General features: G+C 40.8%; 2 protein-coding genes across 2 annotated transcripts in view; both read left to right on the top strand.

Moving 5' to 3' along the window:
* Positions 1-4,237, top strand: part of tmem47 (transmembrane protein 47) — a 35,357-nt gene extending 31,120 nt beyond the window's left edge. Inside the window, exon 3 of the mRNA XM_033033211.1 lies at positions 3,127-4,237. Coding sequence (XP_032889102.1) covers positions 3,127-3,305 — 179 coding nt within the window. The 3' untranslated portion in view covers positions 3,306-4,237. The remainder of the gene's footprint in view (positions 1-3,126) is intronic.
* Positions 4,238-20,758: 16,521 nt separating this feature from the next.
* LOC116980236 lies at positions 20,759-23,233 on the top strand (the record flags this gene model as incomplete). The annotated part of the gene is made up of 1 exon (XM_033032290.1): positions 20,759-23,233. A coding segment is annotated over exon 1 (2,475 nt), but the record flags the coding sequence as incomplete, so codon positions are not given.
* Positions 23,234-25,310: the final 2,077 nt, after the last annotated feature.

The raw sequence follows: 25,310 nt of genomic DNA, 5'->3' as shown, positions 1-25,310 counted from the left end.
ATGAATGATGGAGGAAAGGATAAATCTATGTATGTGAGGAAGCAAAGTTTGAACTGAGATAACTAGCAAATCAAGATTATTGAAGGTAGTGAGTGGGGTTTAGAAGCGCAGTGCTTAAGACATGTATGGAAAATGTTAGTGAAGTAGACCTTGGGAATAAGGTAGGAATTAAACTTTGGTGGAGGTAAAATCTGGTGTTCTGACAATGGTGAATGTATGAAGTTGAGGCATATCTTTGCCTAAATGGAATATGGCAAATTATGCACAGCCTGAATCGATTTGGATAAATAATTTGGACTGAAATGAGACTTATGGACTAAGATACAGAATGTTCAACAGTTTAATAGGACGGTTTTTCAGTCAGACCTTGGCTAGGAAGGATCTGGATTATCCACAAAAAGAAACCACAGTGCTTACAATAGGGCGTGTGTTGGTTACAAGGAAGAAGTGACTGTGAAAGATTGCTCTTCACAAGTGATGATATCTGAAAAGAACTTGAGCATCTCTGACCAAGAATAGTCAAAACAAGCTTATAGAACATAGAACATTACAGCACAGCACAGGTGCAGGCCCTTCGGCCCACAATGTTTGTGCCGATCATGATACCTAGACTACCTCTTAACTGCCTGCACATAAAGCATATCCCTCCATTCCCTGTATATCCATGTGACTATCCGAAGGTCTCCTAATCACCATTATCGTTCCTACCTCCACCATCACCCCCGTCAGCGCATTCCAGGCACTCACCAGCCTCTGTATTAAATAAAACTTTCCCCACACATCTTCAAAATTTGCCCCTCTTACCTTGAAGCTATGTCCTCTCAGAAGTTATATTTCCATCCAGGGAGAAAGGTTCTGACTGTCTACCCTATCTATGTCTCTCATAATTCTTTTATACTTCTATCAGGTCTCCCCTCAATTTCCGACTTGGAACCAGTCCAAGTCTGTCCAACCACTCCCATCAGCAAATCCCGCCTAATCCAGGCATCATTCTGTAAAGCACCTCTTCACCAAAGCCTTCTCATCCTTTCAGTATTTAGACAACCAAAACTGCACTCAGTACTCCACATGTGGCCTTATAAGAGTCACACAAGGCTGCATCCTGACTTCCTGACTCTTATACTCAACACCCTGACCCACATGCCAACATTTCCCACATTTCCTTGTTGTTGCCATTTTCAGGGAGTTATGCCCCTGTCCCACTTAGGAAACCTGAACGGAAACCTCTGGAGACTTTGTGCCCCTCCCAAGGTTTCCGTGCGGTTCCTGGAGGTTTTTATCAGTCTCCCTACCTGCTTCCACTACCTGCAACCTCCGGCAACCACCTGCAACCTACGGGAACCGCACAGAAACCTTGGGTGGGGCGCAAAGTCTCCAGAGGTTTCCGTTCAGATTTCCTAAGTGGGACAGGGGCATTATGGACTTCAAGATCCCGCTGTACACCAATGCTGTAAGGGTCTTGCTATTAATTGTATATTTTCCCCTTGCATTTGGCCTCCCAAAGTGCAACACCTCATACTTGCTTGAATTAAACTTCATCTGCCATTTCTACGCCCATTTCTGTAGATGATCTATATCCCTCTGTATATTTTGATAGCCTTCCTCACAGTCCGTGACTCTGGTAAACTTGAAGTCATCTGCAAACTTACTAACCAACCCATTTATGTTTATGTCCAAGTCATTTATATATATAACAAACAACAGAGGGCCCAGCACAGATCTTTGTGGATCTCCACTAGTCATAGGCCTCCAACATTAATATAGTTGGGCTGAGGGGGGTACCCTGCGTGACTAGAGAGTTAGCAAGTAGAAACAAGGAACTGCAGATGTTGGTTTACAAAAGGAACTGCAGATGTTGGTTTACAAAAAAAGACTAAAAGTGCTGGTTAGGCAGCGCCTTTGGAGAAAGCCAGTAGATTGGATTTGTTTGAATGTGTAGGAAGGAAATGCAGATGCTGGTTTACAACAAAGATAGACACAAAATGCTGGAGTAACTCAGCAGGTCAGGCAGCATGTCAGAAAAAAAGGAAACGGTGATGTTCCGGGTCAAGACCCTTCTTCAGACCGTTTATACATTTGTTGGAATATGGGGTCCGAAGCAAACTGCCTTAGGATGAACACATCAGACAATGCTCCTGGATAATTGGAGCTGAACATGAAAATTCTTACCAGTTATCACTTTCAACAAATATGAACAGTGAATGGGAGCCTTTCTTTTCAGGAAAATATTCAGGTATGCGTGTGGAGTGCCACATGGTAGCACTGTATTACACTAAATCTCCAGAACGCTTCTCATCTGGACAAATCGGCAAAGACACAATATAGGCCATTGTTTCCTCAGGAGAATATGAACTCCAGTCTCCTTAAATAGTAAAGATCTATGAGATTCCATTTGCAGCAGTGACCTGCAGACTGTGGTATGTGTCATTTATCAGCTGCCGCCTGGAATAATCATGAGGTTGAGAAGTTCAGGCAGACTGTGACCCTTGCTTCAGCAGGCAGCGGTATCCAGGCAAGGGTACGGTTGCAGCTTTATGGTGATATGTCTCTGCCTTGGAAAACAATTCATTTTGGAGACATTGCTGCCCAGATGAGTAGAGGTAAGAGACTATTTGGGAATGACCTTTGCAGGCTAGGTGACACAGTGCAAAGTCTTTGATGTTTTTGATAAATGATTATAAATATTAAAAAGGAATATGGACTGCACATTTTTTAAAATCATTTTATGTGATGTACTAGCTTTCAATGAAGGAACTGAAAGAAGGGTCAATAATTATCTCAGAAAATGTTAAAAATATCCAACAAGTCATATAACATCTCCAGAAACATTAACACTGTTTTTTTTCTCCACAGATTGATGTGCTGAGTAACGCCATCATTTTATGCATTTGTTTATGATTTCCACCCTTTGCAGCGTTTTGCACTTTAATTTTCAGTTTGCAATTTTTATTATGTTTGCAATACTGACATATTTACTCATTTAATTACTACTGCAAATGAAAGGTGTGATGCAGATTAGACATGACTAGAGGACTAAGAACCTGCAATAGTAATTTTTTTCAGAGTTTACTTTTGTGGTCAAAGAAGCACATGGGCCTTGTTTTAATCACATGTTTTCCTTCACAGTCGTTCTCCAAGTTTGTGGACTCGTTTTGTACCCAATCAAATTTGTGGAAACAGCTACAATGCGAACATATCATGAGTTCAACTGGGGTTATGGCATTGCCTGGGGAGCCACCATTTTCTCATTTGGGGGAGCGGTACTTTACTGCTTAAACCCAAAGAACTATGATGACTACTACTAGAGCAGAACTAATGCCACCGAACATCGGCTCGACACTTTTGCTAATTTTCTGCTCTCTAAGTTGAAATGTGGTATTTAACCTGTTCTCTCAATGCACTATCCACTTTGGCTGTAACGAAAATAATTGCTTTAACTCCTGCACTATAAATATGGAACTCTGAAAAAGTCATGGCTGACATTTTGTATATTGGCAGTTTCCTATACAATGTGTTGGAATGCAGAATTTTGATAGTTTCATATCAGTTGGGAAGAATCACGAAAGAACTTGGTGTGCAGTGAAGAATGAGTCAAAAACTGCTCTTGCAAGAATGTTCAATTCAGTTTGCTGCTGGAAAGAACTCGCCCTGAGTATGATGGACAAGTGTTTCCGATATTGAAGTTGAGAATTAATGCCTCATCTTTTGATTAGATGGAGTATGTTAACTGCTGATTATTCTGCCGTAAATCAAGAAAGAGTGCATGCTTTGCATCCATTTTTAAAAGCTCAGCAACATTTTCAGTAAAATTCCACCGTCCTGATACAGAACATAAATATATTACTGCTGTTTCTAATTATTTCAAAGAACTGGGAACATAACACTGTTGTAAAGCTGTACTGAAGTTCCATTTGTATCATTCAATTAAAACTGCAGCATTTTCTTTATCATTTTCCTATACCTACAGAGGAATTTTATGAAATATCTTTTTTTTTAAAGCATAGCAAATGTCTGTGTACTTAGATACCACTAGATATAGTTACAGATGAGCATTTTATTGAGTTGAGAATATAGAAAGGACCTTATATGCTATTGTAAACATTCTAATTTATTTGAGCAACTACTGTATTTTTATATAGATCTCTGCACACTGTTTCCTGTATGATGTATACTATTCCTTATACTGTGCCTAAAAAGTTATTTTGACTTATATCTAAGATAAATTCCATATTTCCAACAATTTGTCCTCTCCTTATTTCACTGTATCTTTCGTTCTCTGTATACTACAATAATGCTTGAATATATTTTGCTACTTTAAGACAATATCTTGGGAAGGAAAGGAGGTGATATTTTAGCTGTACAAGGCAAAAGTACAATGAGTCAGTAGAGCTGTTCAGAATAAAAGGGGCCTGTACCTTAATTTTTCATTTTATTATTTCTACATGATAAATAAACTTGACATTTCACCCCACAGGGTTTGCGAATGCATCAGGTAAGAACCATTGCTGCCCTTGTGTGGATATTCCAGAGTAAGCTGCAAGCTCTTTTCAATATTTTTCTGACACTTCCGCATTGCTGAAAATTTGTTCTAAACATTTCTTTGGCAGGTGCATTGCCTCCAACAAACTGACCAATAGTTGTGATTTAAGATATGATAACTGCAGTGGTTTACTTGCCTGCTATGATATCATAATATCGTTGTTGGCCATATCCCTAGCAGTAAATCTGTCTCGCGTTTTATTGCAATCAGCATTTGGACAACTATTTGGTCGCATATTTGTGTGTAAAACATTATAACTACAGAGCAAAACATTTTTTTCCCAACCTAATATACACTTCATGGGCAGATCAAATGGAGAATAAGTCAAGATTATCAAGCCATCTGCCAACTCTTCAATCAAAAATGCTTAACACTCTGGGACATCCTCCACAACATCCTCCGAAAGCTCCATAAAAAAATATTTTGCCCTTTTATTTGTTGCCATACCTTGTCCGCTGGATGTGGCCTATCATTATTGAGTTCTCTTATTAAGAAGTATAGTTAATACATGAGTTTATAATTTGTTCCGGAGGGAACTGTCTCTCTGTGAAATGAAATATTTCCTGGCTTCTAATCTAAGTCTGTCTAAGGATTTTGTCTGCATGTTCATCAGTCTTACCATCCCTATTGATCTCAAATAACAATCCAGCTGGATTGAATCCAATCCTCTCTTAAAAACCTTCAGTCATGCCTCCTTTTAAGTTTGTAATTTTCTAAAACACTTTGGCATGACACTTCAGTTTCTCATTTTAATAAGAACTTGGTATTTCAAAAGGTCAAAATTCTTTACTAAGTGTAAATGCATCAAAGTCTTGCATGACGTATTTGTAAAGCTAGTTGTTAGTCCCGGTCAGCTACCCTTGCAGTATACTCTTGATGTAATACTTGCCTTTCCCATATTAGTGCCCCAAACAGCACCCGTATATTTAATGTTGTCAACTGTCCCTCTTAGATTTCAGTCATGATCATCAGTTGAATGGGGGAACAAGGTATATATTTTTAGTAAATTATATAACTCAAATACATTTATGCTCTTAAATGGAGGGGCGATTTTATAGAGGTGTATAAAATCATGAGAAGAATAGATCAGGTAGATGCACAGAGCCTCTTACCCAGAGTAGGTGGATCGAGGACCAGAGGACATAGGTTTAAGGTGAAGGGGATAAGATTTCATAGGAATCTGAGGGACACCTTTTTCACACAAGGAACAAGGTGTATGGGTGTATGGAACAAGTTACCAGAGGAGGTAGTTGAGGCTGGGACTATTCCAACATTTAAGTAACAGTTAGACAGGTAGATGGGGAGGACAGGTTTGGAGGGATATGGACCAAATGCAGGCAGGTGGGACTAGTGTAGCTGCGACATTTTTGCCGGTGTGGGCAACTTGGGCCGAAGGGCCTGTTTCCACACTGTATCACTTTATGACAAGAATATATTTGAAAAGCAGCTCAATTATTGCTTTAAAAGAAGACACCTGTAAAAATGGGAAAAAGGGGAATGCAAACGGCTGTCTTCTTCCTTACAGCTAGTTAACATTTGTCGCAAATCATCCTGCCACTGTTTTCCTTTCATTCCCCCAGCAATTGAATGTTTTTTTAATCTAGTAGAAGTGGATTATTCATATTTTACAAATAGGCACCATTAACATGTCAATTGTTGAGTGTTGTGAGACTTGTATTATCAGACAAGAGACTTCATACAAATAATGAACAGAGCTGGTTAGATGGCAAACCTCCAAGGAAACCATAAGCTGCACCACTCTAACTAAACTCCACATTGCCTGATGCACAACCTGGGAAAGGTCCAGAGGCCTCACAATTGTGCACGCCTGCAAACCCAGGAGGTGAGGTTGTAAACAACAGGGGAGAGTAAATGGTCAATGCAAATGCAAAATGAATTGGGCCGATGGGCCTGTTTCCATACTTTATCAATCGTTGACTCATGAAACGTATTTGGTTAAATTAAGAAATACCAAAGTGAACGATAATCACACAAAGTGTTGGAGTAACTCAGCAGGCCAGGCATCTGTGCAGGAGATGGATACATTTTGGATCGGGACCATTATTCAGACTGAAGAAGAAACCAGTCCTGAAACTTCGCCTAATCATTTTCTCCAGAGATTCTGCGTGACATGCTGAGTTATTCCAACAGTTTTTGTTTTATTCTAAACCTGTATCCAGAGTTCCTTGTGTCTACATTATGTGCACAGTAGTTTTCACCAGTGTTAATGTATTGCATAAATGAGCCATTGCTTTAGATATGAAGTATATACCATTATCAACAATAGCTACACAAAAATATACCATTCCTAAGATTGTACTAAGCCAACAATTTACAAAATTTACAAATTTTAAATTGAATGGTTCAGGTGCGAACAAAAAGTGAATGTTTCTGAGAAAGTCATGAAACATCTTAAGTTGAACCAACGATGAATGCTAGTCATGAAAATATAACCATGACATAACAATCTAATTTAAAAATTAATCTGATCTGATTTTTATGGAAAAATCTGTGTTTTTACATTAAGCCCTTTTTATAGTGATATTCTAGTTATTACAACTCTCTTTGAATTTGTGGATCGTTAATTGCTATTAACTATTTCAGATAGTGATTGAATTTTAATTTAATTGCACCCCTCGAGCATTTAAGCTACAGAGTATTATACAGTTACAATATTTCTCATAAGAATAAAAAAGATTGCAAAATAATGTCAATGAATAAAGTTGAGAATCAACACCTTCTTTCAAAGCTAAATGCAAACGTTTGTAATGGCTAATAATTGCTGGCTTTGCCTTGACAGGCAGGTTCCAAATAATGAATTTAGCAGAGGTACAAATCTTGAAGCACTTTACAAGGAAGTATTGGTATTCAATGTCAATGAATATATTATTATTCAGAATATAAATGCAAAGAAGAAACAATTTTTCAGGAATATCCTCTCAAGGTATCCTATCAATAATAAAGTTCAGTCATGGTAATTGATTTCAACACTTATTAATCCAACATGAACATACATCTATTTTGCCAGAGATGTATAGAATGAATAAATCTGCTGCAAGAGATTAAAAATCCATGTAAATGTCGTCTGCATGGAAGATGTGTGCCTCCGTGGTGTGCACCCTACTTAAATGTGCCTTTTCATTAAAAAAATGTTTCCAAGCACATCATTATGTAGACCCTTAATGTACATAAGGTAAGTAAATTTATGTTCTTTGAACCTTTAGGAATGACTTTCACAGTGAGATTTTAAAATACCACCTCTGGAAATTTAATGTAAATAACCTGTTTGCAGTTGGTCTCACCAACAACAGGGCTTGGATTTCTGGTGGCATTCATCTTTCATGCAGTTCTGATGAAGGATCATATTTAAAACATTGGGCCTCGTCTCACTGAGATTTGGCAATGGCTATTGTTTAACACTAATAAAATCATTTGCACCAGTGGGCAAAACCTCTACCTCAGTTTTGCATGGTGTAAGAAACGTCACAGATATTGCCAGGCATTGGCCCTCTGCACCTTGAGGCCTGTGGTTTGATTGATGATTGGATCATGTAGTATTGGTGGAATGATTGTGAGATGGGCCCTTTACACCCAACCCAGGTAAATGTGGAGGACAGGGACTGTGGTTGACAGTTTTGGCGGAGAGCCATGCAAAGCAAGATCCAACCCATTACCCTTAAGTTTAAACCAAAACCTTATTTTCTTTCAGATTCCCAAATATCCCGTCATTACTTATGTGCAGCACAGTGGCACAGCTGGGAGAGCTGCTGCCTCACAATGCCAGAGACTCGGGTTCCAGCCTGCCCTGAGTGCTGCTTGGGTGGAGTTTGCACATCCCGGAGACGTGCGGGTTTGTAGGTTAATTGGCTTCTGTAAATTGCCCCGAGTGTGTAGGGAGTGAATGGGAAATAGGGATAACATAGAGCTAATGGGAACAGGTTATCCATACTCGCCGTGGACTTTTCCTTGTTATATCGCTAAGCTAAAGTTCCCTATTGGAACTTCTTAATCGCCTTTCACACCTGAAACTAGCCAATGGATGATTACAATGCAACAAGACACATGGTCAGTGCAGGCTCAGTGTAACACACCTGTCTCTGAACCAGGCAGTAATGGCTTCACTTTCCAAAGCCGTAAGTGTATGATCAAGTCTAACATTTCAGGTTATTACTGAGTGAGCATCACAATGACATCTGCCCCTCTGATATGTCAATAACATAAAGCATTGAATACAAAAGCCAGAAGATCATGATGCAGCTTTATGAAACTTTGGTAATGTCACATTTGGAGTATTGTGCACAGTTTTGGTCAGCACATTGCAGGAATAATGTGGAGACATTGGAAAAGGCGCAGCAGACATTCACCGGGATACAACGAGCAAGAACATTTGCCTAGTTCAGCACAGAAGATAGACACGAAAAGCTGGAATAACTCAGCGGGCCAGGCAGCATCTCTGGAGAGAAGGAACGGGTGACGTTTCGGGTCGAGACCCTTCTTGAGACCAGGGCCACGCCTTCCGGCCCATGATGTCTATGCCGAACATGATGCCAACTTAGCCTTTTGCCTGCAGGTGATCCATATACCTCCATTCCCTGTATATCCATGTGTCTATCCATGCCGCCATGATTTTGTTCACAGTCACAGCTGGCAGGCAAGACACGGTCGAAATCGGGGCCTAATTATCTAAAAACGACGTAATTACCTGTATCATGTACGTTTCCACCACTACCCCTGGTGTACGTTTCAGACACCTACCACTCTCTGTGTATGAAAAAAAACTTGCCCTATACATCGTTTTTAAATGTTCTCCTCTGACCTTAAAACTATGCCTTCTAGTATTTGGCTTTTCCACCCTGGAACTAAGGTTCAGACTGTCTCTCCTATCTATACCTCCTCCCAATGTGGAAATGTAAAATATCAGAGGACATAGATTTAATACTGTATAAGAGGGGAAAAGTTTGAAGAAGATTTGTGAGGTAAGTTGTTTACAAATGGAGTAGTAGGTGCCTGGAGTATGCTGTCTGGGGGGTTGGTGGAAGCAGATATGATCAGGGCATTGAGACAGGCACATGAATATGCAGGGAATGAAGTGACATAGATCATGTGCAGGCAGATGACATTAGTTTAATTTGGCATCATTGTGGGATGAAGGGCCTGTTCCTATGCTATACTAACTACTATTCTGTCTTAATCAGCACCAGAGAAAACCTGGCCATTTCTCTCAACAGAGTTTGTGGAGAATGCAATCGATAATTCAGAAGTTATACTATCCTGAATTTCAACTACATTGAAAAAAATAAATTTATAACAAAACACCTGGGGGCTGCTGTGGTTTGAATGGTACTATACAAAGCTAATGCCAGTTTCTCTTTCTCTCTCCCCATTTTGCAACATTCTTATTCTGCTTCCAAATTATCTTGAAAAAATATGCAAATTTTCAATCGTATCCAGGCAAGTTCTCAAGCTGCATCGAAGGAGCAAAGCAAGGAAAGGAACTGATATTTCCCATCGAGACTCCACATTGGAAGACTGCAATTGTGAATCGTGACTGCAATTTCACCAGTGCAATGTAGCAGTGGTAGCTGCCAGCACTTTCATCCTGGCTGTGTGGCCAAAAACCCAGGCCAATTTGATTACTTAGCTTGGAGCTGGAGGCGAATCTCTAGAATTCTCTCACCCTGGCCAGGCAGCTATATTAATGGAAGTATTTAAAGAGGTGGTAAGATATTTTTTTGTCAGCTAAGGGAATTCAGAGCCAAGGGAAACTGACACTGACGAGAGTTGAGTCCTGGGACAGATCAGCCACGATCCTATTGATTAGCGGGGTTGGCTTGATGAGCCAGTTGGACCATTCCTGCTCCTGTTTTCTTATGGGTGACAAACTGACAGACCCCCCCCCCCCCCCGAAAACTGCCATGCACATTAATGCATGATCAATATCTTCATACTAAATATCTGACTAAAAACTATGTACTGTGGAAGCTTTTAGTCAGATATTTAGTATGAAAATATTGATCATGGATAGTCAATAACACAAAATATAGATCATTTAGATGTTCTTATGACATGATTGTGCAAAAAATAATGAATTTGATTATCTTGAGAATGGATGTTTGTGGATTATGATACAGAGATCAGATTGTGGCCACCGCCATGATTTTGTGCACAGTCACAGCCGGCAGGCAAGACACGGCCGATATCGGGACCTAAATAACATATTTCGCATCAACAGATTAAAATGAAATTACACCAAAAATTAGATAAGAAGTTAAATAAACGCCCGACAGTACATACCTTTTGTTTTGTCCTGAACATGTGATCCGTGATTTTGAAGGCGTTGAAGGGGCCTGATTTTCATCCAGCGATTCAATAGTTAAATAACGTTTTTTTTTTAAATCGCGAATGGGATGACAGAACAAAATTTCCTCATAAGCTTGTTTTACGAGGAAATTCCTCCCTGACAACCAATAAAAACTTGCATTTTACTAACCCCCCCCCCCCCCCCCACACCCTCTCGAGTCGCATGCACAGGCAGTGAGCAGACCAAGAGGCAGGAATTTGTAACAACACTATATGGAGGCCTTGGAGAGGGTACAGATGAGGTTACTGGGATATTGCCCGGATAAGAGGGTTCTCTGGAACACGGAGATCGAGGGGAGACCTGATAAAAGTATATCAAGTTATGAGAGGCATAGATAGGATAGATGATTAGAACCTTTTACCCAGAGTGAACATTTCAAAGGCTAGAGGGCATTTAAGGTCAGAGGAGAAAAGTTTTAAAAAGATGTGCTGTGCAAGTTTTTTTATGCAGAGAGTTGCGAGTGCCTGGAACACACTGCCATGGTTGGAAACAATTATGATGGTGGAGTTTGGGACTTTTAGATAGGCAGATGCAAATGCAGGGAATGAAAGGACATGAATCACATACAGGCACAGATCAGGCTGATGTGCTGCACCGTTCCATGTTTGTGTTACGTAAATCATTAAAACAGTGTTCCGCATGTTAGATCGGACGTGCAATAATTTCTCTGTTGACTGGAGACATCAGCAAATTGGCCTGTGCATTGAATGTGTAATTCCTTCAGTGTGGATGAGTTTCACTCAGTATCAGTCACCCACCTTTCTTTTTCCCCTCTGGCAGGGTTTTCTAATCAATCTATGACCTTTAGCAGTTCACTCACAAAACAGCAATGAGTATTTTGCATGGGGTTCAGGAAGGAGAAGGCGATTGACAGATCTACACTGTGATATCAATGCCTTGCTCACAGCATCTTCCAGTCTCTGCCTAGGATTATGTTAAATTATTCACTGCAGCTTCCTTCACTGATCACAGCCTTTTCCACGATCAGTGGTGAGCTACACATAGCAATCACCGGCCCATTGATGTGCCTGCACCTTGCAGTGGATCAGGGCAAAGTTCATCATCGGACTGGCGTGCCCTGACAGACAAAAGACTGTCACATCCCCTCTCTCCTACATTTTCCCTCAACTCCACAGAAACCTGTTGCCGCACTTTGTCCTGTGTCGTTTCCCGGCTGTCAGCCCAGCAATGACGTGACGACTAGAAGCTCTGCCCATAGCTCCTGCTAGAAGCCACACGTTTTATTTCATGGTTCCAAACATAGAAAATAAGTGCAGGAGTAGGCCATTCGGCCCTTTGAGCCAGAACCGTCATTCAATATGATCATGGCTGATCATCCAAAATCAATACCCTGTTCCTGCTTTTTCCCCATATCCCTTGCTTCCGTTAGCCCTAAGAGCTAAATCTAACTCTCTTGAAAACATCCAGTGAATTGGCCTTCACTGCCTTCTGTGGCAGAGAATCTCACAGATTCACGACTCTCTGGGTGAAAAGGTTTGTCCTCATCTCAGTCCTAAATGGACTACCCCTTATTCTTAAACTGTGAACCCTGGTTCTTGACACCCCAACATGGGGAACATTTTTCCTGCATCTAGCCTGTCCAATCCCTTAAGAATTTAAAAGCATTTTTTTTTTTTTCTAATTAGAAACAATTGTACAAGAGTAAAGCATGAGAGTTATACAATTTTCATACAGCTTCATTTTTAACATTTTATAAATTGATACATAAATAAAGAGAAAAAAAGGAAAGAATGCAGAAAAAGAAGAAAGATGTAAAAAAGAGAGAGAAGAAAAGACCACTGAACTACCAAAGAAGTGTGAGAAGAAAAAAGAGAAAGGAGGTAGAAAAAAAAACGGAGATATGCCCCACTGTCCTTCTCCTGTAGTTCTTGAAAAGAGACGAAAGTCCCCTTCTTATAGAGGTCTCCCACAGTTTTAATTCCTAGATTTTTCCATTGAGCAAACACCTTATCTTTTTTTTTTGTCTTTTTTTTAATTTATTTTACTTATTAGAAGTAAGTACAATACAGTGGTACCTTTTTTCAGGCGCCAAACATATGTTGACATGTTACATTCAATGTACAACTTCACTTTTTATTTTTTTTTAAGAAATGAGAGAGAGAAAGATAATAGAGAGTAGAAAAACGTGTAGTGTGTGTAAAAAGAGAGAGAGAGAGAGAGCGAGGAAGAAAAGTAAGAAAGAAAAAAGAGCAAGAGAAAGAGTAGCAAATTGGAGATAGGAGATGAGTATTTGTATTCTTGACCATCTTTCACCCAGACCTGACCCAGTTGGTTTTTACGATTCTGTTGCACCACATGCATCCAAGAAGTCAATAAATGGAGACCAACTTGTTAAGAATTGGTCTGGTTTATCTATTAGGAGGAGTCGCATTTCTTCAAGATGTGCTGTGTCCGACATATTTATAATCCACATTTTAAGCGTTGGTATGGGTGTATTTTTCCAAAATTTGAGTATGTTTTTTTGCTATTATTAACCCATAATTAAAAAATTAATTTAGAAATGTGTTTAATTTGTTCCCGTCTCCCGGTTCTCCAATACTCCCGTTACCCGCAAACACCTTATCTAAAGTAGACGGTTTAAACGAGGGATTGTTAGCAATAGGCAGAAGGAGAGACAAATTTCTTAATTTCAACTGTTTCCAGATCCGTAGGGTACTGTGCATTATCGGATTTTGAATTTTAAATGTATCTATAAGATATCCTCTCATCCTTCTAAATTCTAGTGATTATAAGCCCAGTTGATCCATTCTTTCATCATATGTCAGTCCTGCCATCCAGGGAATTAACATGGTGAACCTAAGCTGCACTCCCTCAATAACAAGAATGTCCTTTCTCAAATTAGGAGACCAAAACTGCACACAATACTCCATGTGTCTCTCCAGGACTCTGTACAACTGCAGTAGGACCTCCTTGCTCCTATACTGAAATCCTCTTGTTATGAACGCCAACATGCCATTTGCTTTCTTCAGTGCTTTCCAACATGCCAACATTTGCTTTCCAACATGCCGACATGTTCAAGGACACCCAAGTCTCGTTGCACCTCCTTTTTTCCTAATCAGACACCATTCCTTCTCTCCAGAGATGCTGCCTGTCCCACTAAGTTACTCCAGCATTTTGTGTCTACCATTCAGATGATAATCTGCCTTCCTGTTCTTGCCACCAAAGTGGATAACCTCACATTTATCCACATTATACTGCATCTGCCGTGCATCTTCCCACTCACCCAACCTATCCAAGTCACCCTGCAGCCTCATAGCATCCTCTTCGCAGTCCACACTACCACCCAGCTTTGTGTCATCCACAAATTTGGAGAAGCAGGTGCTGTTTTCAACGCTGGCTTTTGCCCAAGTTAACAATTCCACATGGGCAGCAAATTGAGAGGGTGTTATACTAAATGCAACAGCAAGTTTAGAGCACAAAGGAGGATGAATTTCAATTTCTAGGCAAACAAATTGCATTCCAGATGGGTGGTTTAGTTTGGAAGGGGCTGCCAAAGACTCTTTGATAAGTTACTGCATTGTAGTCGTCACTCAGTGGAGAGGATGCACAAGCCAATTGGTGCGACAGTCGTAATCAGGAGCAGGGCACGGTTACAAGGCAAGCCAATCTTTGCCAAAGAACACTGCTGAATCCTATTTATGATCAGGCAGGTGAAGGTGCAGATGTCAGAGGTCCAACCAACAACAAGAGAGCCTAGACAAATCACAGCAGCTGTGCTATCCAACGGCTTGTTAAGGTTCTGCTACACATGTCCGAGGATGAGGAAGAATTTAATTTCACCCTAAGCAGCATTCTGATCTGCCAAGCAGTTTACCTTTGTGTGTGATCACAGCACCAGAGCCCTGCATGGAGTTCTGTGCCATCAGCTCCACAAGTTTACTCCAAAGTTCATACCAGCGCCTCGTTCTCTCATGGTTTCAGTAATCTGCAGGAACACAGTAATGTGAATCTAAAGATGGTGGGAAAGTGTTTACCTTGCAGTCTGGGTGGTTCCAATGAAATGGTGTTGAATGACTGTTAAATCTGTGATGACTGCATAGTGTAAGTTCTGAGGTTTTTTTCTGTTCTTGGGAGGATTGGTCTTTGATCTGCTGCTGAGCAGCTTTTGGCTGCCTGCCGTGCAGGTCTCTATCATCACCTCACCTCTTATCCTTTGGATGTGGTTTTCTCAGTAGCTGCGGACGTTCAGTGATGGTTGCTTGCTGAACCGTGAGGTGACACAGGACGCAGCAGACCACAGACAAATAGCCGACACAATGCAGTCACTCTTGAAAAATTGACCCTAGAACATGAACCACCGCTTCAGTAAATCAGCAGCTTCCGCGATTATTATCCCAGAGCCCACCCAAGTTTTCAGCTGAAATCCATGGGTGCCAGATGGATGTTATTACTTACAGCAAGACCAGATAAGCTCAGCCACCTGACATCCATCCCATCACTAATGTTCTTGCTCAAGAAGCACAGAGTTGTGGAGTGATGTACAATGATTGCTGCCTGTGGTCTGGACCCGCCTGTACATCTTGTGTGCGCTGATATCATGATATCACTACACATTGTGTGGGCAGAAACTCTGGGCAATCTGTGCAAGCCTGCAATCCCCATTTCCCACACACCACCACAGTTTTTGCTGCTCCAAGCGCCCGCGCCGCCCTGGATAGAACCCGATGCAGAAATCTTCAAGAAAATAATAGTGTTGTCCTAGGGCTGCCCAATGGCAGATAAAGGTACAGGCTGTGCTGATGGAGGTTGCGTAGAGCTGCTACATTCTGATGCTGATGGGAACACCGGGTGGCACCACCAGCAGTGGCTGCCTCGCCAACAGTTTGTCTGTCCTTTCTTCTTTTTGTTATTTTCAGTATGTATTAAAAAGTATGTTTTAGTGTTTCTTGGTTTGTTTTACTTGGGCGGTGGGGTTGGGGGGAAACTTTTTTCAATCTCTTACCTCGACAGAGACGTGATATTTTTCCGTATCCTATCTCTGTCCCCACTGCAGCGTAACATCGCGGAGTTGGCGGCCTTTCCTGGAGACTGACGGGCGCTCCAAGCCGCGGGAGTCTGCGGGACTTTAACATAGTGGAGCTTGCATCCCTTTGTCGGGGACTTTAACATCATGAAGCGGGAACCTTAACAAGCAATTGTGTGGGAAGTCGGGATTGCAGGATTGGCACAGATTGCCCAGAGGTTCTGCCCACTCAATGTGTGGGTCTTTAACATCGTGAAGCCCGCGGTCTCTGGTAAGAAGAGGCCGATTCGGGAGCTCCATGCCACGGAGAGAGTTTCAAACGCCCCGACGCGGGAGTTTCGATCACCCAGACAGGGGCTTCGATCGTCGGCTGCGGGGGCTTTGATCGCCCCGACAACGGATGGTTTGACTGCCCCGACCGCAGGAGAACAAGAGGAAGAAGATTGAACTTTATTGCCTTCCATCATAGTGAGGAATATGGAATCTACTGTGATGGATGTTTATGTTAACTTTTATGTGGTTATGTGTCTTATTGCTTTTCACTTAGTATGACTTTATGGTAACACAAATTTCGCTGTATCTTAATTGGTACATGTGGCAATAAACTGACCCAGACCTCGAGCTTCTTAACGCATTGTTTCTCTGTGAGCTGCTGATCATTGCTTCTGTAACTTTCATATACATGTAGAGGATAGAGACATCGGCACATGCACCTATCCAATGTAGTTCTGTGGCAGCTACTAAATGCTTGCTGAGCCACTGCTCCTGCTCCTCTTATCACCGAACATTTACAACTGCTCTACTCCCAAGGGAATCAAATAAATTAATTTATTCATATTTTTCTTTAAATTGAGACTTTGACAGCACTGGGCCTGTACTCGCTGGAGTTTGGAAGAATGAGGGGGGGACCTCATTGAAACGTAGAGAATAGTGAAAGGCTTGGATAGAGTGGATGTGGAGAGGATGTTCCCACAAGTGGGAGAGTCTTAGACTAGAGGTCATGGCCTCAGAATTAAAGGTCGTTCTTCTAGGAAGGAGATGAGGAGGAATTTCTATAGTCAGATGGTGGTGAATCTGAGGTATTCTTTGCCACAGAAGGCTGTGGAGGCCAAGTCAATGGATATGTTTAAGGCAGAGATAGATAGATTCTTGATTAGTCTGGTTTTCAGAGGTTATGGGGAGAGGGTAGGAGAATGGGGTTAGGTGGGAGAAATAGATCAGCCATGATTGAATGGCATGGTTGACTTGATGGGATGAATGGCCAAATTCACTTATGATATTTCCTGCAGACAGATTTTCCATCCTGCTGCTTTACATATATCTTCATGACAGTTTTTGTGGATTTTCATCTCTGTGTGTCTATGATGAATTAACAGTTGCCTGGGCCAGCTAAAATAAATGTATTTTGTGACAGTTCAGTCAAGCAGATAGGCTCCACGGACACATATTCTTTAACTGATAAACATCTTCCCTTCCTTTGCATCTCTCAGTTAAGAGAGGAGGGAAGTTTGTTATGGATGCCAGCATTTTAAACCAGCCTGGCCAATAGAGTGAAAATAGCCGGAGACCCGGTCCTGACTATGGGTGCTGTCTGTACGCAGTTTTACGTCCTCCCTGTGACCGCGTGGGTTATCTCCGAGATCTCTGGTTTCCTCCTACATTCTAAAGACGTACAGGTTTGTAGGTTAATTGGATTGGTATAAGTGTAAATTGTCCCTAGTGTGTGTAGGATAGCATTAATGAGTAGGGATCGCTGGTCGGTGTGGACACGGTGGGCCAAAGACAATGTTCCGCGCTATATATCTAAACTAAACGAAACTGCAGTTACAATTGCATTTAAAATAATTGTCACGTTTTTATAGTTATATTCATGAAGGGTGCTTCATTGCATACCAGTGAGTCAATATCACTCAGAAAAGCCTGAAAGGGAGCTAAAGTAGGGTATGGAAAAGCCCCTTCTACAATGAGAATGATCTTCGGAGGCTGAAATATTCAGTTCTCACTGAGGTCGTTTCTGAGACTCTGTTACAACTAACTGTGTGATAATGTTCCTGGACTATTGATGGAGTGATACGAGTGTTCAAATTCCCTTCAACCATCTGGGAGAGTTAAATTTGTTCAATTAAATAAGCTGGATTGCTGCTAAACATAGATCTAATACTCGCCCATGAAACTACCAGATCGTCATGAAGCCCCACTGATTCATTCAATCTCCTTGGGGGGAAGGCAATCTGTCACCCTTACCCAGTCTGTCACTCCAGATCAACAACAATGTGTTTGAATCTTAAACAGATACTGGAACAACAGAGAATACTTCCCCAGAGTCAACAAACACTCACTCACATTTTGTAGAGGTGCAAGGGGCCATACATCAAAGATAGTTTAACAATTTTATGAATTTCACATTTATAGGCTATTCAAATATATTTATAAAAAATTAAAAATAAACTTCAAATATTCAAAAAATAAATATCATGAATTTATTTAAAATGAATTAAAACTGACAAATTAAAAACATATTGAAAAATAGAACAAAATAAGTGAAGACCTTCCATGCATGTATCTTCCTTCACAGAGTCAGCAACTCCCACTGAAGGAGTTGCCTTTCACCTGCCAGTCCATTCAGGTGCCATTTAGTTTTAGTTTTAGAGAGATACAGCGCAGAAACGGGCACTTTGTTCCACCGAGTCCGGACTGACCAGCAAACCCCGCACATTAACACTATCCTACATACACTAGGGATAATTTACACAAACACCAAGCCAATTAGCCTGCGAACCTGTACGTCTTTGAAGTGTTGGAGGAAATGGAAGATCTCAGAGAAAACCCACGTGGTCGTGGGGAGAACGTACAAACTCCGTACAGACAGCACCCGTAGTCGGGATCAAACCCATGTCTCCGGTGTTGTAAGCACTGTGAGGCAGCAACTCTACTGCTGAGCTACTGTGCCACCCTTATATTGAGTGCTAGCCACAGTGCATCGGAACCTCCTCTTCAGCAAGTCTCTGTCTGTATAAAAGCAACCACATCTGTCTGTATAAAATGAGTGAACCAACCAACACCACAAGTACTAGAGTACTTGAAGTGGGCCCACAATGGCACAACTAGTGTAGCTTCTGATTGATTAAGGCTTCATTGTGAATGGCAGTGTAATGAAAGGAAATGCTGTTTTCATTGTAAAGTTTGATTGGAGAAAGACATTCCCGAATGTCTTTGTCTGAACAAGCAACATCAATCTCTGAATGTTATATTTTTATTATTGGATTTAAACAATTAAGATTTTTTTGTGCAACGTAATGGCAAATAACAGGTTGAAAGTGGCCTTGAACTGTAATAGATTTGGAATAAGCTTCACATCTGCTCTGACTTTAGTGTAAAGTGGACTGCTGATGTTCGACCATCTGGTTTCCAGACCAATTTCACTTGCAATGACTTGACAAGGTGGTTTTTGTGGTATGTGACTGTGGGGGTTGAGTATTACTTTAAGTTTGGTGCAAAGATTATGTCGTGATTGACTATTACAACATAGTATTAACCAAGCTACTGGTTCAGATGAGTCCCAACTGTTACAAAAAGCAGACATATTACCCTTGGTACTCATGGTTTAAATAATTTTTATTTCCCCACAGCATAGTAACTACTCTCTCCCTACATAACCCATTACCCTTTTTTTGTCAGTGTAGTTGTACAATCTTGTTGGATTCTCCTTTACCTAATCTGCTAAGGGTATCTCATGTCCCCCCCTTTCCCTCTTTTTTTCATCCCTGTTTATCATTTCCCTGGAATTATTCAATATGTTCTTCAAAACACATAATATTGTAGAAATTACAGGAGAAAATGATGAAGAACAAATCCAGCATTTGTTAGCAGTGCTATTTGGTCCAGACACCTTGATAAGACTACTAAGCTATTGGCCGGTCAGAATACATATTCAGAGTCAGACTATTAATTTCAGTGTTTGAGTTACACATGTGTTCTTAGTTTATTTTGGCTTATTGATTAATTTATTTTAAAAATACATCTTGGTAACCATCCTCTGCTAACATTTGGTACACGGATAGGACAGGTTTGGAGGGATATGGACCAAATGCGGGCAGGTGGGTCTAGTGTAGCTGGAACATGTTGACCGGTGTGGCCAAGTTGGGCCGTAGGGCCTGTTTCCACACTGTATCACTCTATGACTCTATGACTATAATGGGCCCTTCAGCCCAACTGGTCTATGATGACCATGGGTTACCCTTGATTTATGTTGGCATTCTGGGCATCACATTTAATGCATTAATCTTAACAATAGTGCCAATCTCAAAAGACTTCTTCCTCACATGAACCCAGTTAAATGAAGCTTGGTAAATAAAATCATTCAAATCAGATCTCGCCATTCAATTCAAACCTATCATTTTACTCATCTTCCACCCGGTACTGGGCTACTTGCCTTTGGTGCAGGACCACCAAATCTTCAAAGATTTTCCACAGCCTGTAACTCATTCATAAATGGGATCGTTCACTCTCCTACATTAAGCAGATACATAGCTGGGCACTGAGCCATGAGAGGCATCTCTTTCAGAGAGCCATACAATTAGTCCCTCCCTTCCTCTTTCTACATAGTCTCATGAATCTTTTCCCCTAAAGCAATTCTCCAATTTTGAGTATTGCTCCCGTATGCACTTCCATCACCTTTTCAGGCAATGCAATCCTTATGAATAATAACTGAAACTCTTTGAAGTGCAGAAAACTGCTTTCCACGTCCCTTTGAGGAGGAGGAGGAGGAGTGGCTGTTCTGTTTAATGATTCCCTCCAATGCAAGCAGATATCTTATGGAAACTTTGCCTCCTTTGAATATGTGGCTGTTAAGTTGAACTCTTCTTCCCGAGTTATGTTCCTAAATGTCTACAGGCCACCTAAATACTGTGCAACCTTTTTTGACAAATTTTCTGAATTACTGTCTACAATCTGTATTGACTTTGACTGTGTAGTTATTGTTGGTGATTTTAACATTCATGTTGACAAACTCCATGACAAAGGGACTAAAGAACTGTATTGTGTCATTGATAAATATGGACTGGATCAGCATGTGACGGAGCCCACACACAACAAAGGTCACACTCTGGACTTAGTCATGTCCAAGGGTGTTAGCATTTCTAAGGTTGTTGTGATTGATGCTGCCCTCTCTGATCATTCCTGTGTTTTCTTTGAGAGTGCTATCTCTGTGCAGACTAATGTTCAAAGAAAAGTAATCACAAAACGGTACATAACAGAAAACACCTGTGGAACATTTATTCAGGCTTTCTCCTCCACGCCCACTCTCCCTTGGGTCTCAGTAAATGAGCTTGTCGATAATTTCAATGTGAAAATTACAAATATTATTGATGCCATTGCACCCACTAAGGTGAAAGTGGCCCATGGCAAAAAGAAGTCTCCATGGAGAAACGCCACATTGGTAAAAATTGAAAAAAGAGAGTGTCGGAAAGCTGAATGTATGTGGCGGAAAACAAATCTCCAGGTTCACTATTACATTTATAAAGAAAGACTTCGAATCTACAACTTGGAACTGATAAATGCAAGGCAATCCTTCTTCTCTGACATCATTGCCAAAAACAATAGTAATGCACGGGCCTTGTTTACTACTGTCGACAGGCTAACAAACCCTCCTGTGTCAGTAGCCCCTGAATTGCTTTCCACAAGGGCCTGTAATGAATTTGCCTCCTTCTTCACCGACAAAATTCAGAAAATTAGGCAAGCAGTCAGTGCCTCCACATCAGGTGCAGGACATGTGTTGTCCATGTGTCCACTTATAATCAATTCAAATACCATGACACAATTTTATGTTATTAACCATAAAACCTTGGAGGACATTATACAACATTTGAAATCCTCCTCCTGCTGCCTCGATATTCTACCAACAGGCCTTTTCAAAGATGTATCAAACTGCATGACCTCGGACCTTCTACAGATTGTAAACATGTCCCTTCTCTCAGGTGTCTTCCCACAGGCCCTGAAAACTGCTGTTATCAAGCCTCTCTTAAAAAAGAAAAACTTAGACACTTCGCTACTGAACAATTATAGACCAATATCAAACCTCCCATTTCTCAGTAAAATCATTGAAAAAGCTGTTTTTAAGCAGCTGAACAATTTCATGTTAATGAACAGCTGTTTTGATGTCTTCCAGTCAGGATTTAGACCACACCACAGCACCAAGACGGCTCTTGTTAAGGTCTTCAATGACATTCACTTAAACACAGACAATGGCAAAATTTCAGTCTTAGTATTACTAGATCTCAGTGCTGCATTCGACACAGTCGATCACAACATATTACTAGACCGTCTGGAAAACTCGGTGGGACTTTCGGGCACAGCATTAAAATGGTTTGAATCCTACTTGAAGGACAGGGACTACTTTGTGTCTATAGGTAATTACACATCTGAGCGTGCAAAAATTACATGTGGAGTTCCCCAGGGCTCCATTCTGGGGCCTCTTCTGTTTAACATCTACATGCTTCCACTGGCTCAGATCATGAAAAACATCAAAATATGTTTCCATAGTTACGCAGACGACACACAAATCTACATAACAATATCACCAGGAGACTATAGTCCAATACAAGCACTGAGTAGATGCATTGAGCAAATCAATGATTGGATGAACCAGAATTTTCTCCAATTAAACAAAGAAAAAACTGAAATAATTGTTTTTGGAGCCAAGGAAGAACGATTAAAAGTTAGCACCCAGCTTCAAATGGTAATGCTAAAAACAACAAACCAAGCCAGAAACTTAGGAGTAGTCATGGACTCAGACCTGAACTTCAACAGCCACATAAAAACAGTCACAAAGTCAGCCTACTATCACCTAAAGAATATATCAAGGATTAAAGGACTTATGTCTCAGCAGGATTTGGAAATACTTGTCCATGCATTTATCTTCAGCAGGCTCGACTACTGTAACAGTGTCTTTACAGGTCTCCCTAAAAAGTCAATCAGACAGCTGCAGTTAATTCAGAACACTGCTGCTCGAGTCCTCACTAAGACCAAAAAAGTAGATCACATTACTCCAGTTCTGAGGTCTTTACACTGGCTTCCTGTCTGTCAAAGAATTGATTTCAAAATACTACTGTTGGTTTACAAAGCACTGAATGGTTTAGGGCCAAAATACATTTCTGATCTTCTGCTTAGCTACGAACCACCCAGACCTCTCAGATCGTCTGGGACAGGTCTGCTCTGTGTCCCCAGAGTCAGAACTAAACATGGAGAGGCAGCATTTAGTTTTTATGCACCACATATCTGGAACAAACTCCCAGAAAACTGCAGGTCTGCTGCAACTCTCAGCTCTTTTAAATCTAGACTGAAGACTTTTCTGTTTGCCGCTGCCTTTCAGTAAACAATACAATTTATTAATTACCTATACTGCACTGTAACTTCTATTCCTGGTTTTATTCTATTTTAAATATTTTATTTGATTGCTTTTAATTTTGTAATTATTTTATCTGAATAATCTAATCATCGTTTTACATCTAAATGTCATTTTATATGTGTTTCTTTCAAATGCTTTAAATGATTTATGTAAAGCACTTTGAATTACCTTGTTGTTGAAAGGTGCTATACAAATAAACTTGCCCTGCCTTGCCTTTGTTAAAACAAATCTTTTATCTTCTGATACACTGTGTCATTTACAGCAGGTCTTTTTTTTTTTAACTTGCAAGCCTTTTACCTGCACTTATTCTGTTCTGTCTGCATCAATGCTGGGCTCAGAGCTTTTATGTATTCTTGCAATATGCACACTGTGTACAAGATGCTCAAAGGGAAAGATGCCAAGCCTTCTGAAGGATAGTTTGTGATACTGGGGCACATCTTTATGGATGGAAGATATGAACCATTTGCCTCCCCAGAGATACAATGCAATCAAGACAGCAACCATGAAAGGTCTGAGTGCCCTCTGGACAAAAGCACAGACAGTTTTGGTTTTTGGATAGGTTTTTGTCGCTTAACATGGAAAGTATATAGCCAATGAAGCATGCATCCTTGCTGCCTCTGTCTATATCTCCTGTCATGGATCTTAGCTGCCCAGAGGACTCTGAAAAATAAATGCATGTGAAAACACTGTGTATTCTGCTCAAGGGGAAATGGTGGCAGGCGCTGGAGAGCGGAGCATGTGTAAATCATTCAGGATCTCTGAAGACGAGGTACTGTGATACTTGTGAACTGTCATGTTGCTACGCAAAGATAAAAGATTAGTTATCTTAACGACTTGTTGATCAGAAACTCTGATTCTGTTCCACTTTCTCCTGATGCCGTCTGACCTGTTAAGGATTTCCAGCATTTTATTTTTTTATTATTCTGTACCCCTGATTTACCGAAAGCTTTGCGAAAATGTTCCACTGTGCCGAATCTCTCTGTGACGTTCTTGTAGAATTGTAGAAGACAGAAACTGGGCCTTTGGCCAAACTCACCTATGCTGTTCTTTTTGCTTATCCTCACAGATCCCCTTTGCCTACACCAGGATTGTAAACAGCATTGCCAGACCTGTTCAAGTGTCTTAAATGTAAGAATTTTATCTGATACCAAAACCTCCTCTGACATTGCATTTGAGATATTAATTTTTGTTTTACATTCTCTGCGTATAAACATACCACAGATCCCATTTAAATATCCTTCCTTTTACCTTGTAGTTCCATCCACTTGTTTTAGATGATCCAACTTGGAAACATCTGTCTATTACCCTATATACATACACCTCTCATATACATACATTCTTTGCTCCAGGGTAAACAAACTTATCTATCCAATCTCTCCCCATAACTAAAGTCCTCAAATCCAGATAGTATCTTGATGAATCGCCTCTGCACCATCTCCAGAGCAATGCCATCCTTCTCACAATGACAACCAGAACTGGACACACTGCTCCAAGAGTGGCCCAAACAACTTTTTTTCTGACATTTCAGCGTAAGTTTGAACGTAATGACTCGACTGTTACATCACTTACCCATGAAGGCAAATATGCCATGCGCCATCATCACCCAGGAATGTGTAGTTTAAGCTATGATGAGCATTTGTCGGCACTGGGCCAGTGCTCGTTGGAGTTTAGAAGAATGAGGTGGGGATCTCATGAAACATACAGAATAGTGAAAGGCTTAGATAGAGTGGATGTGGAGAGGGTGTTTCCACTAATGGGGGAATCTAGGACTAGAGGTCATAGCCTCAGAATTAAAGGACGTTCTTTTAGAAAGGAGAAGAGGAGAAATTTATTTAGTTAGAGGATGGTGAATCTGTTGAATTATTTGCTACAGAAGGCTGTGGAGGCAAAGTCAATGGATATTTTTAAGGCAGAGATAGATAGATTCTTGATTAGTACAGGTGTCAGAGATTATAGGGAGAAGACAGGAGAATAGGGTTAGGAGGGAGAGATAGATCAGCCATCATTGACTGGCGGAGTA

The sequence above is a fragment of the Amblyraja radiata genome, chromosome 14, assembly GCF_010909765.2.
Source record: "Amblyraja radiata isolate CabotCenter1 chromosome 14, sAmbRad1.1.pri, whole genome shotgun sequence".
Classification (NCBI taxonomy): domain Eukaryota; kingdom Metazoa; phylum Chordata; class Chondrichthyes; order Rajiformes; family Rajidae; genus Amblyraja; species Amblyraja radiata.
This window is presented reverse-complemented; position numbering and strand designations above follow the sequence as displayed.